At 51.7% G+C, this 22,804-nt stretch overlaps 5 protein-coding genes across 6 annotated transcripts; 2 read left to right on the top strand and 3 right to left on the bottom strand.

Annotated features, from left to right (window-relative positions):
* Nucleotides 1-367: 367 nt before the first annotated feature.
* On the top strand, nt 368-5,725 carry LOC122624928 (E3 ubiquitin-protein ligase znrf2). Of its 2 annotated transcripts, XM_043804705.1 has the most exons (8): nt 368-414; nt 485-1,720; nt 2,264-2,390; nt 2,487-2,582; nt 2,664-2,769; nt 3,501-3,571; nt 3,656-3,826; nt 3,935-5,725. In XM_043804705.1, the coding sequence occupies exons 2-6, from the start codon at nt 1,214-1,216 to the stop codon at nt 3,556-3,558; spliced, it is 894 nt and encodes a 297-aa protein (XP_043660640.1). In that variant the 5' UTR covers nt 368-414; nt 485-1,213; the 3' UTR covers nt 3,559-3,571; nt 3,656-3,826; nt 3,935-5,725. The 2 variants fall into 2 exon arrangements, with proteins under 2 accessions (XP_043660640.1, XP_043660641.1); XM_043804706.1 differs by having other exon boundaries at nt 372-1,720; nt 3,917-5,725.
* A 53-nt stretch (nt 5,726-5,778) lies between these two features.
* On the bottom strand, nt 5,779-19,223 carry LOC122624926 (serine/threonine-protein kinase Smg1). The gene is made up of 9 exons (XM_043804703.1): nt 18,726-19,223; nt 18,305-18,668; nt 15,956-18,236; nt 12,391-15,891; nt 9,686-10,002; nt 8,286-9,627; nt 7,258-8,226; nt 6,844-7,192; nt 5,779-6,779 (listed from the first exon to the last, which is right to left on the bottom strand). The coding sequence occupies exons 1-9, from the start codon at nt 19,102-19,104 to the stop codon at nt 6,580-6,582; spliced, it is 9,702 nt and encodes a 3,233-aa protein (XP_043660638.1). The 5' UTR covers nt 19,105-19,223; the 3' UTR covers nt 5,779-6,579.
* LOC122624927 (beta-1 adrenergic receptor) lies at nt 11,015-12,212 on the top strand. The gene is made up of 2 exons (XM_043804704.1): nt 11,015-11,493; nt 11,564-12,212. The coding sequence occupies exons 1-2, from the start codon at nt 11,015-11,017 to the stop codon at nt 12,210-12,212; spliced, it is 1,128 nt and encodes a 375-aa protein (XP_043660639.1).
* A 353-nt stretch (nt 19,224-19,576) lies between the features above and the next one.
* LOC122623758 (ataxin-1-like) lies at nt 19,577-20,631 on the bottom strand. The gene is made up of 3 exons (XM_043803080.1): nt 20,387-20,631; nt 20,104-20,329; nt 19,577-20,038 (listed from the first exon to the last, which is right to left on the bottom strand). The coding sequence occupies exons 1-3, from the start codon at nt 20,482-20,484 to the stop codon at nt 19,673-19,675; spliced, it is 690 nt and encodes a 229-aa protein (XP_043659015.1). The 5' UTR covers nt 20,485-20,631; the 3' UTR covers nt 19,577-19,672.
* A 229-nt stretch (nt 20,632-20,860) lies between these two features.
* LOC122623757 (probable dolichyl pyrophosphate Glc1Man9GlcNAc2 alpha-1,3-glucosyltransferase) lies at nt 20,861-22,729 on the bottom strand. The gene is made up of 4 exons (XM_043803079.1): nt 22,554-22,729; nt 21,587-22,501; nt 21,413-21,523; nt 20,861-21,345 (listed from the first exon to the last, which is right to left on the bottom strand). The coding sequence occupies exons 1-4, from the start codon at nt 22,619-22,621 to the stop codon at nt 20,898-20,900; spliced, it is 1,542 nt and encodes a 513-aa protein (XP_043659014.1). The 5' UTR covers nt 22,622-22,729; the 3' UTR covers nt 20,861-20,897.
* Between the last annotated feature and the right edge of the window lie 75 nt (nt 22,730-22,804).

Genomic DNA, 22,804 nt, shown 5'->3' with positions numbered 1-22,804 from the left:
AAAGCCATTGTTAACTAATTACCACATGAAATCTAACTAACATTACATAGATATTTTATTTTCAGAGAGAGAAAGATTTGTGCAGTTTTAGTACGTACTAACATAAAATTGCATCGATGCAAACGAACCTAAAAATTTGCAGAAAGAAAAAAGCTAATACCGCATGTAGCTGATATGGCACCAAAAAAATTATTTCGAGGAAGTGCAGAGTTAAAATAGAAAATCAACAATTTAAGATCGATACTTTAATATTTATATTTCTGAAATGCGTAAATAAGGAACACTCATGGAGGTTCATGTCCTTGCTAGGTGCCTATGCAGTATCGCCACCATTCTTATTAGAATACATCCGACAATCGATTGGCCCTCCCAATTGGACTAACGCCTCTGTTGATATCGAGAAACTCTTTTAATGTAATGTATAAAAAAAATAAAAAAAAAATATGGAAAACGGTCATTTAAATTGAGAGTGTAATCAAGGCAGATTGGGCAGCAGCGTCGTGTCGCGTCACACCTATTTTTTAGTCGGCGAGAGCAGCAGTAGTGCACCGCGTAGCGTTTGGATCGGATTGCATAGGATTAGGCAGCAGGAACCAGTGGGAAGTGGCAAGTAGCGAGTAGCAAGGAGCAAATAGCAGGCGCAGGAGCAGCTAGTGCCCATCATCAGTCATCGGGAGGCATCCGGCGACCGCAGAGCCGACTCGAGTTCCAAAACACCATAGCACCAGAGCTGCAGAACATCCGAACATCTAAACATCTGAACATCTGAGTCCCCGGAATCAGCAGGCGGAGCACAATAAAACGGGGCAGCAACAATAACAATCGCTACTCAACTACGCACCGATTGACGCCCGACCGCCCACCCCCCGTCCTCGACACCTCCTCGCCACCTCCTCCCCACTCCTCGAGCACCCGCACTTTTGGCACAAACACCAAAACACTCACACACACTCGCACACTCCGCGCACACACGCACACACACTTATCAAGCGAGCGACAAAAAAGCGACCGCATTTATCATCCGCCCATCGCAAATCGCACATCGCATTGTTTGCTATTGTTGTCTGCTCCGTTTTTCGCACGCGAAGGAGCAGACAAAGAGGACGCGCCAAGGAGGCGGAGAAGTGCAGAAGGCGGTGGTGGAGCAGGAGCTGGCGCAGCAGCAGGCGCAGGTGGACAACGGTTCGTCGCCCAGTTAAATCCACCAGCATCTATGGGTCAGAAGGCGAGCACTCCGGCGACCAGTGGCCAACAGAGCCCCCGCTCCAGGACATTCTCGAGCAGTTCGACAGGAGCCGCTGATGCGGCGCTGCAGCAGCAGCACCAGCAGATTGCCGGCCAAAATCGTGGCGCCGGCAATGACTCCACCGGTCAGGGTTTCAATCTGCTGCGCACTTTACCCGGCCTGCAGGTGTACCACAACCAGAACTCCACGTCCATCGATCGCCAGCGGGCGCGGAGTCTGAGCTCCGTGCCGGATATTCAGCAACAGGCGCAGCAGCAGCAGCAGCAGGGATCGATCACCTCGTCCGGCAGCAGTCCGCACTCGCATCCACATGCGGCGCACGGACACCCGGCCGTTGGTGTCTCCGTATCCGTGTCCGGGAATGCGAATGCGAATGCCAATAGCAACAGCAGCTTCGCGGCCGCCGGGAACAACAATGGATCCGCCACACAGTCCTACATGCAGCAGAGGCGCACCCTCGGCGACTCTATAAGGGTGAGTTCTGGAGGGGATTACAACGGGAGCAGGCTCAGTTTAGATAACTAAAGAACCACAGTATGTAGATATTCCGAAGGTCAGCAGGTTACTCCTCGATTTATATGTCTGTCCAGCGGAAGGCATTGTCCAACTTGTTCGATATCTATTTTTGGATTCAACAAGGGTAATTCCATTAATAAGTACTTAATAGCTGGGTAAATAAGCCGAATACCCAGAATCCATTCACATTGTACGTTTTTATTACTAGATATCGGATTAATACCTCAAATATTGGCATATTTGTATTCCATCATTTTCGGATGGCATTCAAGATTCCTAAAATAGTATCTAGAACTTTAGACTGCGAGTGGCTATAATGTTCAATAGATACATATTGTTTTAACTGGTTTAGAGTACTTAAAAACTAATTTGGATCAGTTCGATCTATGAATAGTCAAGTGATGCAAATGAATCTCTTCAGTCAGCAGTAGAAATTACGTATGCGCCCCATGTTACCAAAATCCTAACCCCTTCTTCTTTTCTCGCAATCCTCTGTTTCAGGACATGTCAATGACCGGCGGCAACATCGCCGAGAGCATCGCCCTGGCCGCTTCCGCCACGTCCGCCAATGGGATCGGTCGTGTCTACACGGCCACCTCGCTTCCATCGCACATTTGGTCCTTCAATGGTGAGCATTCGTGCCAGCCCCACTATCCGCACCATCCGTACCACCGCGTACTCCTCTGATCTCTGAGTTTGCTACATTTCCCATACCATATTGCAGGTATCAAGTGCCCCGTGTGCAATAAGTTTGTGTTGCCGGATGACATCGAATGCCATTTAGTCATGTGCCTAACAAAACCACGACTCTCATATAACGGTATGCTGTTTACATAATCCCAACGAGAATCGCCGACGATACTCGCAGAAAGCTAATGTCTATGTTTATCCCGCATTCCAGAGGACGTTCTCACGGACGCCAAGGGCGAGTGCGTCATCTGCCTGGAGGACCTGAGTCCGGGGGACACCATCGCCCGGCTGCCATGCCTCTGCATATATCACAAAGGGTGAGCACTGGGGGATCCCTAAGCTCACTGTACTTTCGCAATCCCAAACTAAGTCGTGGCGGTAGGGTACTTTCAAGTAGCTGAAGTTTGAGGACTTCACTTTTGGTTCTTTTGTGGGAAATTGTAAACTACGTATTTTAGATTTGAAATGTCAAGCCTTGGATTTGGAAATGGAATTAAGAGCACGTCGAGAGGTGTAACATTCCACAATTGGATCATTTTCTATACTTATTGCATTAAGTAAATTGATAAGAAAGGGTTTTAGGGGTTATTTCTTCAGATGAGGAGGTCGAATGAAATAGAACGGATTTCTGGGATAACTAAACAAAACAATGACCGATTCAAATTTCAATATTTGATTAAATATACGGTTGATTTTATTCCCCAGCTGGCTAGCTAGCTGAGTTAGTTTATTGCAGACGGTTGCAAACCCGCACAGTAGGGAATTATAATCTTATCTGTAAAGTAATCGCGAAATTTGCCCTTAAAGAGGAAAGTGAACAAGCCCGCCAAACCGCAAAGCTAGCACAAAAACAAATAGTAGAACAAAGAGTCAATAACGAGAAATTGAGGAGTGTCTGAGTTTGAATTTTCACTTTTCCCACCCCTTTGGGGCCATAAATTTAAAAATAAGTATGCTCACATAATGGCCGCTTGTAGTGTGAGCACTTTTCCCCGAAACGCCGGCAGTGCTAATTACAATTCGTTTTCTTCTTTTGCCCCCCACGCAGATGCATCGATCGTTGGTTTGAGGTGAATCGCTCCTGCCCCGAGCATCCTGGAGATTAGTAATCCTTGCCAGGTAAGCGCCTGTCATTGGCAACAGGCATTGTTGTTTATGCAGTAGTTACTTTTGGACTCACACATCCTTTTGCTGTTGCTGCAGGTCTCGCCGAGTTGTTTGTGTGGTGCGTTATGCAAGCGAGGAGGAGGAGTTATGGAGCAGGAATCGATATGGAGCAGCGACTGGAACTGGCCAGCTGGACGCAGTGCGAGGATGGGTCCATTCTCTGGGTTGGGACGGAGATCCCAGGCCCAGTGACCAAATACTTTGCACGTAAGTTGTACCATAAGAAAGTCATAACTCGAGAGAGATATGCATATTTCATATCATAGTGAGTTGGCCAAGTAGATTACCATTTCATAGCATGTATACCATTGGCAGCCTTTCAACACCGCGACCAGCTGGAGCTTGTAAAGAAGAAGCGGAGTATATGGGAGGAGGATGGTACATAGGAGAGGCTATGCCACAAAATGCTGATCTTGAGAGTGGGATCGAGGCATCGATCATTTGACCTACCGACCGACAGACCGAGAAACCGATCGACCGCTGGTGGAACCCAAACACACACAAATCAATTGAAACAAATTAATTTACAATGCTAAACTGGCAGTATAATAATAATAAACGTAATGCTAATAACAAGTGAATTATATAAGTAACGAAATCAACCAACCCACAAAAACTACAAGATGAAGCAACAACCAGAAGATTTAGATGACGGGAGATGAGGAGTGTAAAGCGAAGCAACCAACCAACCAACAAAAGAATGTCAACCAATGTGATGTTAAATTTTATATTTTGTACTATGGATAATGATGTAATTGTAATTGTAATGTATATGTATGTATTTATTATTTTAAACAGGACTAAAATAGGATAAACACAAGCGTAAGGAGAACACACACAAGAAAATAACAATAACAAACACTATTAATAACTATGTTAAATTAGAAGACAAACAAACGAAAACGAAAAGCAAAGCAACCAAAAAAACCAAAAACAAAAAGAATGAACTTCAAATAAGAATGAAATGTAAGGAAGATAGAAAACAATGGGTCCCATATTTTCGGTGTATTTTAAGATTTGTTCAACAATTCGCAATCGATTCTCTTTGTGTTTATCCATTAGTTATGGCTAGTTATATTTAAATTATTGTAACTTTTTATATCCATGTTTGTTATCAACATTTTGTTTGTGTTTTTGTTTAAACAAATGAAACATTTTTTTTAATTGACGGAAATCGAATGAGAAATATTTGAAATATTTCCCACTATTTGTAATTTGTCAATGTGAAGTTCTGGTCAAACGAAAGCTGAGGACAAATCCGTTTGTATTTTTTTTTTTTATGTAACTGTCGAAAGCTTCAAATTGGCCATATATATATATGCATATATTCGGAATCGGCAGACATTGCAAACTGGTTGTAAACGATGCAGCGGCTAAGGAAAACTCAAAGCAATATATGTATGTAGGTTGGATTGAATGCAACCGCTGCACCGTTTACAATCAGCTTCAGTCTTGTGAAGCTGTGCGTTTATTATCATTACTGATTACGGATTTTAGATTACGGATTACTGTATGTAAATTACTATCCATTATGTTTAATATCCTTGCTCATCGATATATCCGGATCGCATCGATGATCCGCCAAAGTTTCCTTAGCAACCGGAGCAACTGCAGCGACGGCGGCAGCTCGTAAGAACTATTTTGTAAATGATATACTTTAATGTATTGTACAGATGATATACACCCCATACACCATGCATATATAGATATATATATATGTATATACATATACATATATGAATTGTAACTGTATAACTATAGCGTTGCATTGAGCGATTGAGAATACAACTGATTTCACTCCAAGCGTAAACGTGAAAATAAAAGCGATAATCGTAAACGTAATCGTAACATTTGAATGCAAATTTCCATATTGGTTATATTTGAGAAATCATTTTTTGTATCCCGATGGCAAAATTGGTAACTAATCGAAGCCACGAAGGCAAAACCAACAAAACAAAAAAAATAAATACAAATATTTGAACTTTTATAACCAACCAAACCGAATAGAGCAAATAAAACGATAAAACGATCTAGGATAACAATTGTCAAGTAAAACGGATGCAAATCGAGAAGAACTTTAGAAAATAAATGAGTGATTATATACCACAAATGTCTAACTCACTTGAAGTCGAAGGAAACCAACAGTCACGTTTATATTCAGCATTGCGTTTATTGAAATAACTAAAACAAGAACGGGAGGCGTGTATATCGACATCGCGTCGAAATCAAGTCTGCCACATTGGCTATAAACGGGCATGGCGGTTATATAGAGTTGTATATATAGTTCTAATGTGGCTACGGATAATTTGGTAACGAAATTCAATCGGCTTACACTTAACAATTTTGCATTTAAGTGGGGGAAAACTAAAAGTGGCTTAACACATAATTAAAACACATCCGGTACGGCGTAAATTAATATATAGTATATAATCGAATCGTATAGGAAAAGTCGCACAACAGCATTTAAAAAAAAATAATAATAAAACGGAGAACCGGAAAACGTATTTTGCGAATCTGAAACCTGAAATATATCGTATCCGATAACGTCATTGAGCCCAGATCTTCTACATCGGGAGCTGTGTGAGCTGCTGCAGCTGCTGCTGGCCAGCTAGCTACTCGTTATGTCCACTCGGAATGCGGGTTGCGATCCGAGAGAGCACGGAACGTGCGCCACGATCCGCCGGCTTCCGGACCACAGCACTCCGCGTCTGTCTGTCGATTCGTTTCGTTTCCTATCGTTTATGCAACTACACATGGTTGGATGGGGGCGGCGGCCAAGTTGGTTCCGCCACGGCCTTTGGGTAGTCAGATGCCGTCAGGCTGCGACTGCTTACAGTCCGGAGGAGGTCCTGAAATCCGATCCAAAAGGTGGCCCCAATGTTGAATGTAGTCTCTCCGCTCCGAGTTGTGATGCGTGGTGATGTCAAAAGCCCAAAATTGCGGCCGAACAGTGTGAAGAATTATACCCACGGCGTCCAGCCCTCGTAGAGCACGGCTAGGTTGTCCGGATTGGTGGCCTCGCGAATGGCATAGTCCACCTGCTCGGCGACGGTGCTGCGCTGGTTGCTATCTGGATCCCGGCCCTCCAGCTTCATCCTAATCTTCTTCCACACGGACACGCCGTACGCATTTCGCTTCTGCTCATGCACATTATTAGAACCTAAAGTGAAATAAGTAAAATTTAGTTAAGCATTCGTCTGAGATTTGTTGGTGGTCTGCCTCACCTTTGGCATGCGTGAACGTTTCGTACGAGTCCGTTTCGGCTGCGTGCTGCAGGAAGTCGTCAATGCTTTTAAAGAACTCGTTCACCTCCTGGCTGGACAGCGCCAAGATCATCTGCAGCTGGTGACGCCAGCTCTGCAGCACAGCAGGCTGCAGAACGCGACGCTCGGCGCAGAGATCCTTTCGCAGCTCCTGCAACCGCATGAAGAGGGACTGCACCAGCCGCTGGCAGTCGCGCAGGTGGCCACAAAGTAGCTGCACATCCGTGGGTATCAGTTTCCCTTGTCCCTGCGCCTGGGCCTCGGAGCACAGGCTCCGCACATGGTAGCGTGGCATGTTGTCCTGCAGCCGCTGTTATTTGGATATAAATAAGCATATTAGAATAAGTTACAGTTGCATTGTGATCACACGCGTACCAGAGTCTCCTTGAGCAAGGTGCAAACGAAACGATGCTTGCTCTGCTGCTCGCCCTCTAGGGCCGCAATCTCGCGGTGCACCTTGCAAGTCTGCTCCTCCAACAATCCCTGTACATTCTCAATCCAATACGAATCGATGACACCTTCGGGGTCCAAGAGTTCCACCACCGACTGCTCCACGGCGCTGATCCTTGAGCTGCTCGCCTGCCATTGTCCATGCGCAGCCAGCCATTGTTCCAAGTGGTCAACAAGTGCCTGCCCCTCCTCGCCAAGAGCTCCCGCATGCTGCTCCAGGCGGGCTACAGCCCCGGCTCCATCCGTCAGCTGTTGCACCAGCGCCACATGAGCCATTATCCTCTGGTTGCTACACTGCTCCCTGCGCAACAAGTTGTCTATGTGATTACGATTCCAGTTACTGCGCTGCGACTGCAATTGGCTGAGTTGCGACTCGAGGCCAGCTTGTAGTTGCTGCAGGGTCGCCAGATTCTGGTCCAACTCCAGCCAGCTTTCGCCAATGATGGCGGCCAGTTTCGGGCGGCTGACGATGTGGTGGCCACAGCGCAGCTGGCTTCCCAGTGCTTCCGAATAGGCCCAGTATTGAGCGGATGCGGCCAGGGTGTGCAGCTCCAGTTGCTGATTGAGTAGCGCAATTTCCGCCTGCTGCTGCTGCAAAGCGCTGTCCGATTGCAGGGAAATGAAGAGACCCTCGCACAGGTGGTCCGCTTGCGCTGGATCCCCACAGTTCGCAGTGGGCAGACATTGCGGACCGACGGCGGTGTAAAAGTTCCGCGTGAGGATCGGCAGCAGGCCTGCAAGACTTTCCACTTGAAGGCGATGGATGAGGCCCACAACAGGTCGGGCCATTTCACGCACATCACAAGTGCGACTGGACTCCAATGCCTCACTGATCAGGCCGAAGAAGCATTCGTCATTCAGTTCCGTATGGCATGACCTAAGTAGACCCAGTTCCTAAGAGAAAGTCTCCTTTAGTTATGCCCACGAAAATACCTAGCCAATTATACACTCACCATTAACTGTTGGGTCTGCACGTCGTGGACGTCCTCGAGCATCATCTGCACGCTGCTAACCAACGAGTCCAAGGCGGTGGAGGCCAACTGGAATTGCTCGTAGGCGGGCTGCAGGGTAAGTAGAAATCTGCGCTCTGCGGGGAACTGATCCGGCTGCTGTTCGTTCTCCAGCGTGGCTTCCAGATACAGCTGAGCAAGACTGGAGGCACTCAAATGGCACAAGGCACTCAGCTGGCCCAGGTTGGGTTGTAGCAGGAGCAATCGATATATGATGGCTGGCAAGTCGTACTCAAAGATCTGCTTTAGATGCGACAGCGCTGAAAGTAGACTCTCCAATTGTCCCAGATGCAGATCCTCCTGCTTGGCCATCGCCAAAACTCCTTGGGACATGGAGCGCACCAGGTGGATGAAGTGCAGCTGGTGTTGCAGCAGCTCCTCGTCCTGGTTGGCCAGTGCCACCTGTTCGTAAGCAGCGAATGCTCCTCCAGCTCGATCCAAGGTGCGAACTAGGCTCGCCTTGAGCAGCAGCAGGCTGCAGCCACTCTGGCCAATCATGGCCAGCAGAGCAGGAGTGGGTGCACCGAGGGATTGAGCCTGCGACTGCTTGGCGGCATAAAGCTGCGAGACTTCATTCAATTTGCAACCTAGTCGCTCCCAAGCGTACTCCAAGGCATCCGCGACGCCCACGACATCCGCCGTGCAAATAATGGAACTAGACGGCGAATTGGTATTGCTGGTGGAATCCACAGTGTAACCGTGCTGGATGTACGAGCCAAAGCTGTCGTGGAAGCGAACGAATAGGTTTTGGCGATGGCTTTGCTCGGGGAAGAAGTTCATGACTGCCGCGTACTGCTGCAGATGCTCGGAAGTCTTCAGGGCCACCTCATCCAGGCGACTCAGTAGCTCATCCAACTGGCTGCGCATGCTGTCCAGTCCGGCTAGCTGTATAGCCTCTGCCAGTGCGGAAAATTCCCTGGCAGTCTCCACATCCGACTCCATTTGCAGCTGCACGAGCTGGGCGTGCAATTCGGCCAGATGATACGGCTGCAGGCACTGGCCATAAGTTCGGAGAAGGCACTGCACTCGGCCAAAGTCCGGCAGTCGTTCCGTACTGAGCGACGCCAGTGCCTCGGAGTGACCACGGCGAACGGCATGACGCAGCGATGCCGTATTGAAACTGTGACTCTCGATCGCCGTGCCCAGCGATTTGATTTCGGCGATTAGGGCGCTGCGCTGATTCAGCTCCACGAGCTCCTGCTCGGCCACCAGTTGCTTGGTCTGCGCCGTCTGAAGGTTGCCCACCTCCTGCTCCATCTCCTCCAGCTGCGCCATCATCTCCGTCCTAGCAAATAAAAGACATTTATAGACAAGATATAAGATATGATGGATCATACACTCACTTGTTGGAGGACCAGTACTTTTGCAGCATTCCCAGTTTGCTTAGGAAGTGCTGTCGCTTGGCATCCCAATCGTGTGGCTTTCCCTTACTCTTGTCCTTCTTGTGGCACTTAAGATCTCCGCCACCGGAGCCACCTGCTCCTCCACCAGCCACCTGCTGATGCTTGGCGTTCAGGGATCGGCGCATGGCCTGGGCATCGTCGTTGATGGTCCAATCCACCAGGGGATCGTAGACGAAGGCCTCCAGCAGGGTCAGCAGAGTCTCGCGCTCCTTGCGCATCACCTTCAGTACATATTCACAGCCCAAGCGGAAGGAGCCCTGCAAAAGACGATCGGTTTAATGGTCAATGACGGTGCTTTGTCTATAGCATACGTATGTGTATACATTTATGTCACTGCTGTAAATGGGCCATTGGGGTCCATAAATGTACGACGGAACCGTTTCCATCTGTCGCATGGCGCACAGATATACGATTCGAAATATTGGCAATGCTGATTTTATGGGAGCCCCAACTAGAACTCAACCAGAACTAGAAACAAGACCGAAACCATAACCATGTTCTACATATACGACCTCGACTGCCAGCGACGCTAATCGCTGTTTACAATTGTAGATTGGCCCGCAATTTGCGTGATAAGCCACAATGTCTGTCCATTTAGATATATAAATGGACACCAGATTTACCCCATTTATCCATTTGGCCATTTCATCCTTACATGTGGCTTCAACATACCGCCCCTGGTCTGTTTTGTTCCATGGGTTCTGTCATATCGGATTTAGAAAATAATGATAACCCCATTATATCAGCCATCACGACTTATAGGTTCTTCGCTTTCAACATATCGAGAAAATGCAATGGATCCTGCTGGAAATTTTGGCAAAATCAATGATGTATCTGTTTACTACTGGCCCTGGTTGTTTATCAATCTATTTTGGTCCGCGGAGCTGGACTAATCTGCTAAAACCCCCAGCGATCTGTTTGGCCATGCATTGGGCCCGGGAGTCCGGACACTCCAAACGCACTCCAAACGCTTCTCTGGGTGGGTAGGTGGATGGATGGTGGTTGGGCCAAAGTGGCGGGCTTATCAACGGATTGCGGTTCTCACGCTGGATCTGGGCGCGCTATCAGTTAACTGGTGGTGACGATGTCGTAAAGCCACCAGCGAAACGTAAACAAACGACGCCCACGGTCCGTGCCGAAGCCCAATTGAATCTGCATCCGATCCGAACCGAGCCGAAGTCCTGGCCAAAAGTCGGACAGCTCCAGCTCCCACGGTTGCCAGATAGCCAGCCACTGGCGTCGCGTGCGCTTCGTTTTCCATCGCGGCTCATGGCATTTACCAGCAGCTCATCGCCCGCTTGGGATTATCGCAGCTCCCCGGCAGCGTTGGGTGTCGACCCGTTCCTGTGGCAGCGGCAGAATGCCACGGAAACGCCAAAGGAAATAAGTCTCCAGGCGACCAACTTGGGTGCCGGGCACCTTCTGTGGCTCGCCATCAATGCCTTCTTGTTTGTCCTCATCCTGGGCGGCAATATGCTGACCATTGTGGCGGTGCGCACATGTCGCCACCTGCGATCGGTCATCTCCAATCTGTTCATCCTGTCGCTGGCCGTCTCCGACTTCTGTGTGGGATTGGCTCTGCCCTACCACCTGGCCTTCTACATGGGCTCGGATATTGGCGCCATGAGAGCGCCCTGCCTGCTGCGCTTCTTTCTGCTCATCTGCGCCTGCTGCGTGTCCATGCTGACTCTAATCTCCATTGCGGTGGATCGGTATATAGCAGTGGTCTATGCCCTGCACTATAGAAGGTAAGGTGGCAAGGGAACGGGATCAATCCTAATTCAGTGGCTACATATGAGAAACCCATCTAAACCGTAGATACATGACCCGTCGAGTGGCGTATGGCATCATCATATCCAACTGGTGCGTGGGTGCTTTGGTGGCCCTGCTGCCCGTGTTCTGGAACCGATGGCCGGAGGCGCAGGCGTGTGAATTCGACGAAGTGCTCTCACCCGGTTACATAGCCGGGGTGATAACGCCGGGATTTGGGATCATCTGGATATGCATGTTCCTCGTCTACTGGCGCATCATGCGCGAAGCATCCAAGCAGGCGCTGCGATTGCGACAGTCGGTGGTCTACAACACGGACGAGGCCACCACAATGCGGAGTCTGCTGCTGCATCCGGACTGGAAAAGCGTCCAGATCGTGGTGTTCATCATGGGCTGCTTCACGCTCTGTTGGCTGCCGTACTTCTGCGTGGCCATTGCCCAGCTATTCAGCATCTGCCGGAGCAGCTCGATGATCTACAAGACGACGTTTTCTCTGGCCATTGCCAACTCTGCCCTCAATCCCATAATTTACTCGTGGAAGAACTCCGGCTTCCGGCGAGCCTTTGCCCAAACACTGTGCTGCCGACCGACGAGGCAGTGCGATGATCCGTTGCCGGCGGACGGCAAGCACCGCATGGAGGCCACATCCTCGTCCACGGGCTACCAGCAGGAGATCAAACCGAAGGACACGCAGTGATTAACGGCACGGGAAACACACCGCTTTGACTTGGTAGAGTTAAATTGAGATGATAGCAATAAAAGTGGACTTTATCATTAGGAGCACCGTTTTTAAACCCACCGCCAGCGATTTGTTTAGATAGATCAATAGATCGAAAGAAACTGCAGTAAAGTAGTAGGATGGAGAGTGGTCTTACCTCGATTCCCGTGATGCCCAGGGCATGCACCAGATTCTGGGTGAGACGGAAGGGCACCTTCTCGGGGATACGCAGCGTGCGGCCCTTTTCGAAGCACACGTTGTAGTCGATGTGCACGATGTCGCCGCTGCCCAGGTTGATAAGCACGTTGTCCAAATGACGATCGCCCAGGCCAATGACGTAGCCAATCATCGACATGACCGACATGCAGCGGGCATAGCGACGCACCGATTGCCGCCACTCGGCGGCGTTTCCCGCCTGGCACCACAGTTCGCGGGCGAGCAGATCTCCGGGCGTTTCCTGCGACAATTCCGCGAGCACCTGGCGCAGGGCGGAGATTGGCCACTGGCGTCGCGGATCGCTCACCTGCAGATTGTGCTTGGCCAACAGTGGCGAGAGTTTGCTGTAGAACAAGTCCGTGAAGCGTCGCGTGGCATTTGCCCCAGCACCGGCACCCGATTTCCCAGTGACCTGGGGCTGTCGCTGCTGCCACTTCTTGTAGAGCGCAAAGAGTGGTGTGACCCCGTCCACCCAGCTAATCAGTCCGGATTGCGGGCCCAATGGAATAACCGAATAGTGGTGGGCACGATAGCAACCATTGCCGGGTGCATCGCTGCGGCAGGCCATGATGGCGTTCGAGATGGACAGGAACTGCATGATGCGCTCGTCCAGATGGAGGTCCTCCATGCCCTTGAAGAGGAACGTGTAGCGCTGCCCATTGCTGCCGTAGAAGGCGACCTTTTTCGGCTTCGTCTTGGTGGGCAAAACGCACACCGAACCCTCCACGCTCTCGATGTACACCTGTTCCTCATCCGGCGCGTGGGCGTCCAGGCCTGGCATCGAGATGCGCATGCGTCCAATGCCACAGAGCACCGGGCTCAGACTCTGCATTTTGAGAGTGCTGCCCGTGCCTCGGATCATGTTCGATTGCAAGATGTGGTACAGCTGCTTCAGCTTATCCCATGCCTCCGGATAGCGACGAGTGCGCAGTGCATCCACGGTGGCCCGTATGGGGGCATCGAAACGCTTGCGGAAACTCCGCTCATAGCTGGTCTCCGCCGGACGAGCGGTGAGCGCGGCCAGGGCCTCCAGATCGGCGAGCAATTGCGGTCGCCAGACATTGAAGCGGTTATTCTTGCCCTCATGATCGTCCGGACGGAATTCGGTGGCCAGCGCACTCACACGACTCACGTACGTGTTGTATATGTGGGCCAGCGAGTGGATCCAATACTCGTCCCACAGCAGGCAAACGCGGCGCAGCTCCTTCACCATCAGCTGCACATGCTGCACTGCCTCCGGCGCCTGCTTCGAGAGCTCGCCCAACAGATAGCCATAGCAGCAGGCGTCCTCCGTGGTTGGGGGCGTTGTCGCTGGCGGTGCTGCTGCGTCCTGTTGCTCCCTGTTCGCACCAACCACTGCCGGGAAGATAACCAGCTGGGGGCGGCTCTCGGCCAGCCGACACAGCAGATCACAAACGCTCTTCCGCACATACGGTTCGTGGTGATTCAGTCGGCTGAAGAGCTGTGGTATGATCACTTTCCAGGGGGCAATGGGCGTGGTGTGCAGTCCCTGCTCCAGAACTTCCTGCAGACCGCTGGCGTGCTTGACAATCAAGCGGAGGAGACGGAGCGTCGTGGTCACCAGATTGCTGTCATCCACATGGTAACGTTCCCGCTGCGATACGTTTCCGTCTCCGCCAGACTTCTCGGGACCAGAGCCCGATTTCAAACTGAGATACTGGAAGTACGAGCGCGCTGCATCCTTGTAATAATCGTAGGTGTTGCTTATGGCCCGCCGCCAGATCTGCAAAATGGCATCCAGCACTTCCGTCGATTTATCCGCCAAAAAGGGCAGCCGACGCAGACAGTTCTTGGCCGCCTCATCGTCGCGGGCACGCGCCAACAGTGGACACGCCTCTACACAGTTCGCGGGCGGCTGCTCCATGCTCAGTGCTTGGAGGAGCTCACCCAACTGTTCGTTTTCAAGCGGCTGGGCAATGTCCAGCGCCTGGCTGAGAGCAGTCGCATCCGCCTGGGTGAGCACACAGCCGCTGTCCACGATTTTCTTGCCCCATCGATAGCACCAATTGCCGTAGGCGATCAGGGCTTCCTCGCAGTTGGGACGCTGCTTTAAACTAGAGTGAACCAGGCGGGCAACCAGACGTTCCGCCTGGGGAATGGCCAGTGGTTGGCTGGAGCCACAGGTCAGCGGACACTCTGGTAGCTGGTCCAGCAGTTGAACCAGTGCAGGCGACTGATTGGTGGCCAAGCCATTGCAAGTCCGGGCAGCTATCCAATCGGAGAGGTTAAGCAAGAGATCCGCACCCGCGGCTGGTGGATTGTTGCTCTTTTGGATGTTCAGGCATAGGGAGGCGCATACATCAATCGAAGAACTTACATCGCCGCACTGTGTCTGCGTTTGCTGCTGCTGGAAATGTAGGCACTTGACCAGCTCACTGTAGCCGCGAAGCAACTCCGGATTATCCGTTTGCACCCCCTGTTCCAGTGAAAACAGACCGGCTATCTCATCCAGCGGCTGGCCGAAGAACTGGGTGAGCAGGGTTTCCGCTAGCTGAAGATTGCCTTCCTCTCGCGCCGCTGCAGCTCCATCCAAACAAAGCGTTTCCCAGCTGCCAGGCGCACAATGCTGACGTAACAGTTGCGTCCATGCCAGGCAGCGCATCAAAATGGCGCTGGAAATGTGATTGGAGCGGTTTTGACATCTGTCCGAGGACAAGGGCAGCAGGGACAACTCCTGACCGCCACTGACACCTTGCACTATATGTCGTAGCAGTGTGAGCTCTTTGCAGGATCTCTGGTCGAAGCTGGGGTTCAGCAGACTGTCTCGCCATTGGGTGTCAAGTAGATTTCTCGCCTGATCTGGCAGGCAACGTTCTTCCAATAGCTTGTGCAGCACAATATCCTCGGTTCGTTGGCGCACATGGACGGATGAGAAGCTGGCACGTTCGCTTACGCCACTTGCTGACACAGACTCTTCCCAGTTGCTGGGCCAAAGACTCAACTGCTGCAAGGCTCCCCCGAACTCGTCCATCGAGGAGTACGACTCCTCTCCCCTGGCCAAGAGCCGTTCCAGTGCACTGACCTCCACATTGCTGCGTTGCAGAAAGGGATTCAGTTCTCTGTCCTCCGGGCGCGACAGCTGCTGCTGCTTCAGCTCCACCAGCTGGGACCACTGACCCAGATCCTGCAAGCACTGCATCATCTGCGCCACAACAAACTGTCGAGTATGCGGCTCCAGTTCGGGCTGATGCTCCTCCTCGGCAATGACAGTTTTGTAGCCGGCAAGTGCCGATTCCCGCTTTCCGGCCGCCTGATCCGCCGCGTATATCAGCCACTGGTAGGATTTGCTGCTCTTGGAACGGGCCCACAGGCAGAGACCGCGCAGCGAGTCTGCTTCTTGGCAACTGACCCAAGCCCAGGCCATGTAAACGATAGCCTGACTGTAGGTGGCATCTTGCGTCTTTTGGGTGAGCAGAATTTGCTGCAAGGAAGTGACAAACACATTCAGTTGACCACTTAAGTGGAGTACTGCATATCTAACTCACCTGGGCATATCGGATGACCAGTTCCGGCTGCTGCACATGCATGGCGATAATGACCACACCAATGCGGATACGATTAAACCACGACTGACAAGTGGGGTTGTTCAGACGGAAGAAGGCAGCCACTGGCTTTTCCGGGGGACGCAGGGCAAAGGCGCTTCCCTCGGCGGCGTTGTAGATGAGCTTCTCCAGAGAATCGAGAAAGCCCAGCAGCAGACTGAGATTGCTCTGCATGCTCAGGAGCTCCTCCAACGACAGGGTGTCCAGGGCTGAGCGCTCCATCTCCTTGGCACAGCCACTCAGCAATCGGGCATGACGCATGATAATGGCCTCGAATCCGAGAAACGTTTCCTGAGGCTTTCCCAGCGTCGTGCGGAGTCGCTGATCCACACAGTATCTGGCTGCTTCGAATTGCAGCCAGGCGGTAGCCAATCGCTGGCAGCGCCTGGTGCATTGCGACAGCTTCTCCTGCCGCTCATCCTGCGGAGCCACCTGGCAGCTACGAACGAACATCTCCCGCAGACAGTGGATCAGTGAATTTTGCTCTGGTTTCTGCAGCCGGTCAAAGAAGTCTCGGAACACGGTGTCGCGTACTGCACTGCATTGGCTCATCCTCTGCTGCCAAACGCTAACTCTTCTGCTCGTCATGCCCGGCATTGATGATTCGCCACAGGTGAGGGTAAGATGCAATGGCAACTGGGCGTAGATTTGGGAATAGGGTGCATGGCAATTAGTGGAGAGCACCTGTAGCTGCTGTAGCGCCGTATCGCGGTACAGAATCAGCAGCTCCGGAAGATGTGCTAGCCTCTCCGATCCGTAGTTTAAAACAGTTTGGATGCAGGCAGCACTTTCGAGGGGTGTCCATTTGGAGGCAGTGGCCGCAATGTTTCGGCAAATTCCTCGGAAGTTCTCTTGCTCCATAAGCAGATCAGCCTTCTCGCGGCATTCGCTCAGGAGCATCTGCGTCCACTGCAGCAATATCCTTAGGTTTTGAGGCGCCAGCTGGTGAGCCTGTTCCAAAACGGAATCCAAGAAGCGAAGTATGCTAGCGAAACTGTTTGCCGTTGGCGAGGTGTTCTCTGCCGACAGTTCCTGATCACGTAGCAAGCTGGAGTTGGTGCGGAAGTTGTGATTCGCCTGGCAGTGGACCACGAGCAGACCCAAAATGGCCTGCTGAGCGGCGGGATACCTGCCCCAGAGCGTCAGCTCGTGGGCCCTGCAGTTAGTGAGGAGCAGCTCCAGAATCGAGGGCTTGCATGCGTACATGCCAATAATAGAAGATGTTTGCTTTGCCAAGGCAGCCAGAGCGGCCAGATGGAAAACGAGGAGCACACTCGCTTCGCTGGCTTTCCTTTCGGACTCCTCCGTTGTCGGTGAAGTGTAGAGCAGTTGTTCCAGACAGGCGTCAATGTCGTCGACAAGATATTTATACGCCTGCTGAAGCAGCGGCACATTCCGGATGAGCAGTGTTTCCTGGCATGTGCGCAGTAGCAGCCTGTAAGAACTGCCACCTGGCGTTTGACGCCTCACCTCCGTCAAATAGGGATTGGATTGGAATATTAAATGCACCAGGCTAGGCGTCAGACGTGCCCGCAACCTTCTCACCGTGCAGAGCAGCAGATAAAGGACACTCTGCCGCTGGGGCTCCTTCAGAGAAAGCATCTGTTCAAGTTGTTCAAGCAGCAGCTGCTCCAACGTTATCGGATCAAGGCCGCTGAAGTTATTTAACAGGCAGATGCAGAGCAGTTCGTTAATATTAACCAATGCTTCGGTATCCGAGTGCAACTCCAGGTGGGGCATTATTTTGATTAGATGATCGACGGCCATTTGGACGATGCATTCACAGGTGGGCATGCCTACGAATATCTGCATGCGCGCCAGACACTTTAGAAGCGTATTAAAGGCACCAACAAAGGCACCCACACGCTCCGCGGTGGCTGTGGGATCGTCTTCCTCCAGCGTGGTAATATCCTCAACAAACTGGTCCAACAAACCGTAACTGAAGTCGATCTGCTTGCTAAAGTACGGCGTCAACTGCTCCAGCACCTGGGCACAGTGGGCCTTTAGGTGCGTGGGCTGGCCGGCCTCCAGTTGCCAGCCGATTACGATGTCCACGACATCGGTAAAGTGACACTCAAAGGCCTCCCCGTAGTTGGCTGAGAACTGCACCAAGGTGTTACTGACGGCAATGAAGTTGTCGGCGCTCTCCGCATTCTCCAGAAAGTCCTTCAGCAGCAGCATGATTTTGTCGGCGTACATGTGCAGCTCGCACTTCGTGTCGCAGCTGCATTTGGATTGGGATAAGTTAATATACAGATGAACAATACTAATCGAGGGCAGGAAATGCGTCACCTCAGTGTGGAGCGCAGGGCCAAGATCAGGTACTTCTGCATGCGCTTGCTACTCTTGTAGTTCATCACGATGAACTCCTCGTAAATGGGATACGACTTGCGGTTGATGTAGCCAATCAAGCCGAGGGTCTTGCTGCACTCCTCCAGAACCGGCGGCGGGCATTGCTTATATAGGGTAAGCATGTTCTCCAGGATCCACACGAAGGAGCATGACATGTAGCCCATGTTAATGGGCGTGCGAACGGCTTGATCCAGTTTGGCACACAGCTCCAGAGCCACGGCGGGATTGGACTCGTTGATTAGCCTGCGGATGATCTTGGACAGACGCAGATCTTCGCCATTGGCCGTGGAGTTGACCGGTTCGCCTGTTGAAATCAAATCAAAAATTGGAGCAAATGTCAAGGTCGAAACTGTCGACTCACCTTTGCACTGGTAAACCTTCCGATGATTTTGAGCTCCAGCCTGCCCTTTGCTCACATCATGGTTCATGTTGCGCAGCAGCAGTGTGTTGGCGAACGCCTGCGCAACCTCGTGCGCCTTACCCCCGCCAGGTGACCACATGGACTCACTGCCTCCCGATCCGGCGGCACTGCCACTTCCGCTGGCTCTACCGCTCCCGCTGCCACTCCCACCGCCGCCTTCGTTGCTGCTGCCACCGTGATTGTCATTGTTGTTCAGCAGAACGCGGTCGATCTCCGCGTGGAACGCGGAGGACGCCTCCTCCTCGGTCCCAGCCCCATTGCAGTTGTCTGGGTGGAGCGCGTTCTTCATAGAGGGAATTGGCGGCGCTAGCGCAGACATCAAATGTCCGTGAAGTACGGCATTAATCACTGATTTGGTTAGATATACTTAGTTTAGTTTATACTAATTATTTCTTTCTTTTCCTTTTCTTTTTTGTTTCAACAATCGGGTCAATCGGTTATCGATAGCAACAGCTGACGCTGGCGCTCAACGGGCCATCGTATCAGTGTTCCGGTGGAAACACTTTATCTAACCTGCCCAGTGTGATTGCCCACTTCCCTACGTGTTGGATGTATTCCGCCACCAAACTGCTTGACAGGATCAATTAAATGTCATAAATTTGTCCAGCTCTCCTGGCTTAACACTTCAGAGAATCGTGACACGAAGACTGCGTGCGTCAAAGGGAACTGTTGAATGCAGTGGGTATCGGCCAAAGTGCCATCTCTGTTCTATTTTGCGCGCGCAATTTGAACCAAAATTTACAGTTACTTTAAACTTTATTTCAGAAAAATAAGCAAAATACAGAGCACTTTTTTGTACATATATTCAATTTTTACGTGCGCGGCGTATACAAGGAATAGCGCTGAATATATTCCTGAAACGCCAGCCAAACCCTTAAATTTGTGGCCTAATAGTTAAGCTTTCCCATCATGTGCTGGGTGTAAACGGCCACAAAACTGGCCATTTGGGCATACACCTGGTACGGATGCTTGAACGGCGGCAATCCATAGCTGCCGGTAGGCGGAGATCCCATCGGAGCGGGCATTTCCATTGACGTGGGCAGAGAGGGAGGAGGACATGGTGGTGGCGGCGCCGGCGGAGGAGGACATGGCACGGCGGGCTGCTCGCGCGGCACCAGCGACAAACAGATGTCGCCCACCTGCAGCTGCTGGCACTTGAGCTCATACAGCTGCATCGACAACTGTGGATCGCAGGAGGCCCAGCCCTGTCCGTAAACAAACATGGGATGACCCGGCTGCACCTCCAAGTCCACCTGAAAAATTAGTCCAAGGATGAGACAAATGTGATTTGAAGAAGGGAAGTAAATGGCGAACCCACCTTGGCGTGGTGTGTGTCGTAGCTGAAGGTGAGGGTCACGTGGCTGGGGCATCCTCCACGGTCAATTCTAACAACTGTGGCCTCTCGCAGTTCAAAAATTTGACTACGCAGCGCCGACTGGATGAAGTCCTCGGTGCGAATGTCCTCCACGCGACGCATGGCTCCGCTGCCCAGTTCAATGTAGGATCCGCGGCGGAAACAGGAAGCTGAGTCGTCGGAGAACCCACTGAAATTGAGTCAACTGTTTAACTGGATTTGGAAAAATAACGAATCGTGTGCTTACTTGCTGGACCAGTGCTGTTGTGGCGGTGGAGGAGGCGGTGGTTGTCTCCTGATTGGGTCGTAGCCGTGGCCATAGGGGAGTTCCATGTGCATCTGCATGTCGATCTGTTCGCCTGGACGGAAGCTCGTCAACTGAAGTATTCTCTGCCAAGGGAGGCAATTGATATACACTTATTCATTCAGCGACAGCGTGTTTTCCACGGTTTTTCCAGGAACGTCACCCACTCAGCCGGCCCGCCTGGTACCTGTTTTATGGCCCAAAAGGCCATAATCTGGTCGTGCCAACAGGTACGTGGCACCTTAGACGCCGGTGATCGCTACCTGCCCACCGAATTCCGCTTAACAGCCATTGTTCGTTGTCCATTGTGTTTGGACCAGAGAATCCTGGCCAGCGGCGCCGAACTGGCTGTTGCGCCAGGCGCCTTGAAGGCTGCTCGACTGCACCACCACCACTCTGAATGCAAGACGTGACCAATTGCGGATTTCTGCTGAAGCCCATTCTAGTGCTCCGTTTATTTGGTTTTTCGTTTTCTCTTAACAGCGGACGAGGACGACGCGGATGACGATGCGATGGCCACTTTGCCACAGCTGATGCCCAGAGCGTACAGATAGTAGGCCCCAAAGAAGTAAAGCACTCCCAGCGCCGAGTACACGGAGGTCAGCAGCAGGGGCAAGAAGGGCAGACGCTTGTCGAGGTGCAGCAGGAACGAGAGCAGATGCTCGTAGAACGGAATGGCCAGGAAGCCCAGCATGTACAGCCACTCCAGCGGGTGGAAGCCTCGGAAGCCGGGGAAGATGCGATACAACTGGCCGTACATCATGGCCACGTAGGACATGTACAGAGAATACCGGGGAATGTACAGATCCGCATCGAAGAGCAGCGGAAACAGCGAGAAATAGCCGGAAATGCCAAGGATGTAGGCGTATCTGGCATCTTCCCGGTTTACCAGGGTGAGCAGACTGGAAATAGGTGGGTCTGTTAGTGGGATTCCCTTTGTATGATTAATAGAGGGGGAGGGAAACTCACCAGAGCGGAAGGAGCACCATCAATATGGCCTTCTCGTGCACATGCCAGCCGAAGACGAAGGAGGAGCAGCCGCACAAAACCACGGCTCGCAGGAAGACCAGCGGACTTTGACTGCAAAGAGATGGCGGATTAGTTTGCTGTGATATCCTGGAATCCAACCGAAGATGGCCTCACTTCTTAGGGCTGCGGAAGAGCTTCACCAGAATGGGCAGCATGAAGAGAGCGGTCAGAGCAAAAGTCACGGGCGGTGTGATGGCTGGCAGCACCGAGTGCCTAACCTCCTGGACCAATCCTGAAGTGGTAGAGGCACCGCCATCCTGCACTTTTAAAACTCCGGCGGCCACCTTATCGGCGGCGTTGTACAGGGCCCAGAAATTGGGTGCCCAGTAGGCGTGCGTTAAGCCACGCTTGAAAGGAAACAGGCGGGAGAGGACCTGCGGCAATTGCTGCCAGAAGGGTCCGAAGGACACGGCGAATGGAGTGAGTCCAACGACTAGCAGCTTGACTATGGCACCCGCCGTAGACACCACACTCGCCTGCTCCAGGCAATAGAAGCGGAGCAGGTATACACCAAAAGCGGGAGCCATGTACAGAAAGATGTGCTTAAAGTTGAGCAACACGGCGAAGGCAAAGGCGCTTCTGAGGAACCGCTGACGGATGAGGGATCCGATGCTCAGGAGCAGTATGCCGAACAGGAAGCCATTGTATTGGAAGTGAATGTGGTCCACGAAGAGAAGTCCCACGTTGAGGAGCAGCAACATGGAGCCGGCAAAGAACTGCTGCGTATCCCTGGCCAATCCCAGTGATCCCAGGCAGCTACGCACGCCGAGCACATACACTAGATCCGTAACAATCACCGAGAGCCTCTGGAAGTAAACGGTGCCCTTGGACTCGTAGTTCAGGTTATCCACCACCAGCATACGTGGATCCACGTACTTGGCCACCTGCGAGAGCAGCCACTCAAAGTAGGCAAAGAACGGCGGGTAGTCCAGGGTCCACTCGCTGGTGGCATTCACATACCACTGATCCAGGGGCAAGCTGTGGGTGATGGCCAGCCAGTTGCGATGGACTTCGAAATCCGTGGAATGGCTAAGGATGAATTTGTAATGGGTTTGATAAGCGGAAACATCACTGCACTTACTAGGCTGGAATCAGGAGAATCTTCAGGCCGGTGGCTATGCCCACCAGGTGCCAGAAGAGGTCCTTCATCTTCGTTTCTCTCGGGGATTGGGACCGTAAGTGCAAGTTTTGATTTCGATTCGTTTCTTATCAGCGGTGAGTGATGTCTGATCCGGCTTGAAAGTGGACAGAATGCGATTATCGATGGTGCAAGCTAGATCTGGCTTGGAAGTAGCCAGGTAGCCCGAGTAAAAGCTATCGTTATCGGGCTGC

The sequence above is a fragment of the Drosophila teissieri genome, chromosome X, assembly GCF_016746235.2.
Source record: "Drosophila teissieri strain GT53w chromosome X, Prin_Dtei_1.1, whole genome shotgun sequence".
NCBI lineage: Eukaryota > Metazoa > Arthropoda > Insecta > Diptera > Drosophilidae > Drosophila > Drosophila teissieri.
Note: the sequence above shows the minus strand (reverse complement) of the source record. Positions and strands in the feature narration are given on the sequence as shown.